The sequence below is a fragment of the Aplysia californica genome, unplaced genomic scaffold, assembly GCF_000002075.1.
Source record: "Aplysia californica isolate F4 #8 unplaced genomic scaffold, AplCal3.0 scaffold00828, whole genome shotgun sequence".
NCBI classification, from domain to species: domain Eukaryota; kingdom Metazoa; phylum Mollusca; class Gastropoda; order Aplysiida; family Aplysiidae; genus Aplysia; species Aplysia californica.
In genome coordinates this window covers 96734-99798 of record NW_004798098.1, presented here as the reverse complement: position 1 = coordinate 99798, position 3065 = coordinate 96734, and the positions used below count along the sequence as shown (strand labels likewise).

The window sequence follows — 3065 nt, the reverse complement described above, 5'->3', positions numbered from 1 at the left end:
TTATTATTATCTTTATCATCAGTACCATTATCAATATTGTGATTATTGTCATTAACGTCATTATTATTACTTAAATTAGCTGGGAATGCATCAATAATGCAGTATCATGTTTCATTCCACGTTCCACGTTCACAGTTGCGCCTGAGATTCCCCACAAAGGCACGGCAGTGACGGTTCTGTGTGTGATGTGCAAGTCTGTCATTGCTGGAGCCTCCTCCATCTTCCAAGTTGTGTCTTCAGAGATTTATCCAACTGTCATAAGGTTCGTGGTACACATTTGCTCCAATAAACACTTGCCTACCTTAATAGTTATATCTCTCGGGGGTTTTTTTGTTTGTTTTTTTGCCGTTTTGAGTTACTAAGACCATGAGGTCCGTCACCAGTAATATGGTTTGTCGGCTCTGTCAAAATTGTAAGATTCTTCGGAGTCGTTATTCAGATAGTCAACTAAGAGTTCCATTCGAAAAAGTTTGACAAACTAAGGCACTCCAGATTTTTTACCTCAGTTTTCTCTAAAGTAGGCCTACTGTAGCGACTTCTCTACGACAGTCAGTTGTAAAGATGTTGATAGGGACACAGCATTTTACTTCTTATTTCATAACTTTGAACCTGCACCTTTCAGAACTTGCAGCCCATTTCAAAATGGACTTTTCTCTTGGAACTTTATGTTTATGACAAACATTATCTTCCCTGTATTCCCGAGCAAAATCAATTCACGGGTCGATTTGGGAGGTTTCGTTTGGTGATACACCTTCTCGGTAATAGCTGATGTGCAGGGATTAAAACTGCTTAGTCATATGGCTGTTGTGGAACGGCAATGATTATTTTAAATCAACGTAATTCGACTGTAAGTCTATGTTCCAGCTTTCGTTAAATTGTGGTGTCAATATATTGAGTCATAAACAAGAAAATTATTTTGCATTTCTCTGGACGAACTTTTTTCTTGTCAGATTGTATAATGGCAATCATATTATTATAGAACGGGTAGAAGTTATCATATTTTAATCTTATCTTACCACCGCTCTTACCAACAGGAGTTTGGGATACGGCGCCGCCAACACAGCGTCCAAGCTCGGGGCTGTTCTAGCACCTATTGTCATTGATATGGTGAGTTGATTATGGAGGTCTCTACACCCAAGTTTTACCCAAAATCTCTCTTGTTTTCTTAACTCTCTATAGAGCGGAGGACATCAAGAATTTCCCTCCAAACATGCTTCTCCAGTGTATGCTATTGTAGTTGTGTCCAAGTTTCGCAAAATTTAAGCGCATTTTTGTGGGTTCTATAGTCGTGTGAGTCTGATCCAGTGTAAACCCCCCCCCCCTTCCCTTCCAAAAAACATTAAATAAAGAAAGAAAAAAAGAAAAGAAAATATCGTCTCTGTGTCATCTCTCTTTTTCTTGATGCGCATCTAGATCTGATTAAGTCTGATCCTATAAAACGTGTTCTTGAATGCCTGTTTTTCTTTGTTTTTGTAAGTGTTTTACGGCGCTCGCAACTGCATAAGGCCATATGAGCGTGCGGGACACATTAAACGGGAGATTTTCTCTGTAATAATTATTTTTGTGTCCTTGCCCCCTTTCCTAATACAAGCATTATGTGTAATTATTCATTTATTCATTTAGTTTGTTTGCTGAATTGTTTATTAATTTAAACATGTTTATCTATACAATATATGGAAATGATTTTGGCAGTTGCAGAGCTTTAACATAGTGTTCAATTCATTGCCCGCTGAGAGTGTATGTATGTCATTCGATCAGTCATAACCTCACCATTATGCTTTTAATGTTTTTTTTTTTTTATCAAACCTATGCCATGTTGGTTATTGTAACCTTGGTAACAATAAACAAAGTATACTAAGAATGGCCCTCCTCTCCTAATTCTCTCAGGGTCCTGGGCGAGTTACAGCTTCGTACGCCATTATGTCTGGCCTTTGCTTCCTCTGCATATTGGCCATCCTCTCACTGCGCGAGACCAGAGGAACAGAAATGGAGGACACCCTCCAGGAGCCCCCAGCGTCAGCAGAAACAGCACCTACCATTACAGCAGCACCAGCTGAAGCAGCACAGTCGATATTATCATCTTTCTCGTTACCACACACAACATGTAATTCATCGGAATCATCATCATCATCGTATGAACGCGGGAGCGACATAGTTTTAATGGAAAGGCGGGCACAGAAATACAACGGTTCAAAGATACATTCAGAAAAATTCGATTGCGAAGCAAGTGTTTCTGGAGAGATAAGTGAATTTGCGAGTACTTCTGTGGATCAAGATGATGACAGTGCTGATGGTACTGCAGCCGATGGTGAAATATCACCTCTAATTCAACACAGGCCTATTAAATATGTTTCCTAGTTCTTTCAGTTTGGTATTTCATTAAATCTATTGGTCTCCTTAACAGAGAATAATAGAGATAGATACATACAAGCCAGTTGTGCTATACGGATTAACTTTCATAGTTAGGAAACATACATTGAAAATACATTACTGCATGAAGCTGTGGCGAGCTTTGCTTTATGTCATCGTTACAAGCGATTGAAATTTTGTTTTCATTGTGGCGAACAGTAAAGTTTGATTTTTTAAATGTTGTTTTGATAATGTCAGTGCCCTTTAATTATGAGGGCATACGTTATAGTAGTATGAAATGATAAAAACCAGCCATTGTGAAGCATTTTAATACATATTAAATGGTCTTTTTTTTAAACTGCCATCTTTATGTTTTTCTCTTTGTTTGTTAGTTTGTTTGCTTTTTTTGGGGGGAGGGGTTGTTTTGTTTTTGTTTTTGTTCTTTTTGCTTGTGGCAGTAAATGCGTGATAGTTGTTTCAGATACAAGCATAGATACGAACATGATTACACACTGCATACATTGACAACAGGTTCAGCGTTTGACTTGGACGCTTATTCTTTTCTTCTTTTCAAGAAATCTTATTCTCATAACTTTGCCCCGACAGGTGATAAGGAGAGGGATGGAGAGATCAGTGCCATGTCTGACTTAGATACAAATAGAGATAGATAGATAGATAGATAGATAGATAGATAGATAGATAGATAGATAGATAGA

General features: G+C 38.1%; 1 protein-coding gene across 1 annotated transcript in view; it reads left to right on the top strand.

Annotated features, from left to right (window-relative positions):
• The window catches only part of LOC118478679 (solute carrier family 22 member 13-like), a 5924-nt gene extending 3297 nt beyond the window's left edge, over positions 1-2627 (top strand). The window contains exons 2-4 of the mRNA XM_035972752.1: positions 136-262; positions 1035-1107; positions 1888-2627. Coding sequence (XP_035828645.1) covers positions 136-262; positions 1035-1107; positions 1888-2358 — 671 coding nt within the window. The 3' untranslated portion in view covers positions 2359-2627. The remainder of the gene's footprint in view (positions 1-135; positions 263-1034; positions 1108-1887) is intronic.
• Positions 2628-3065: the final 438 nt, after the last annotated feature.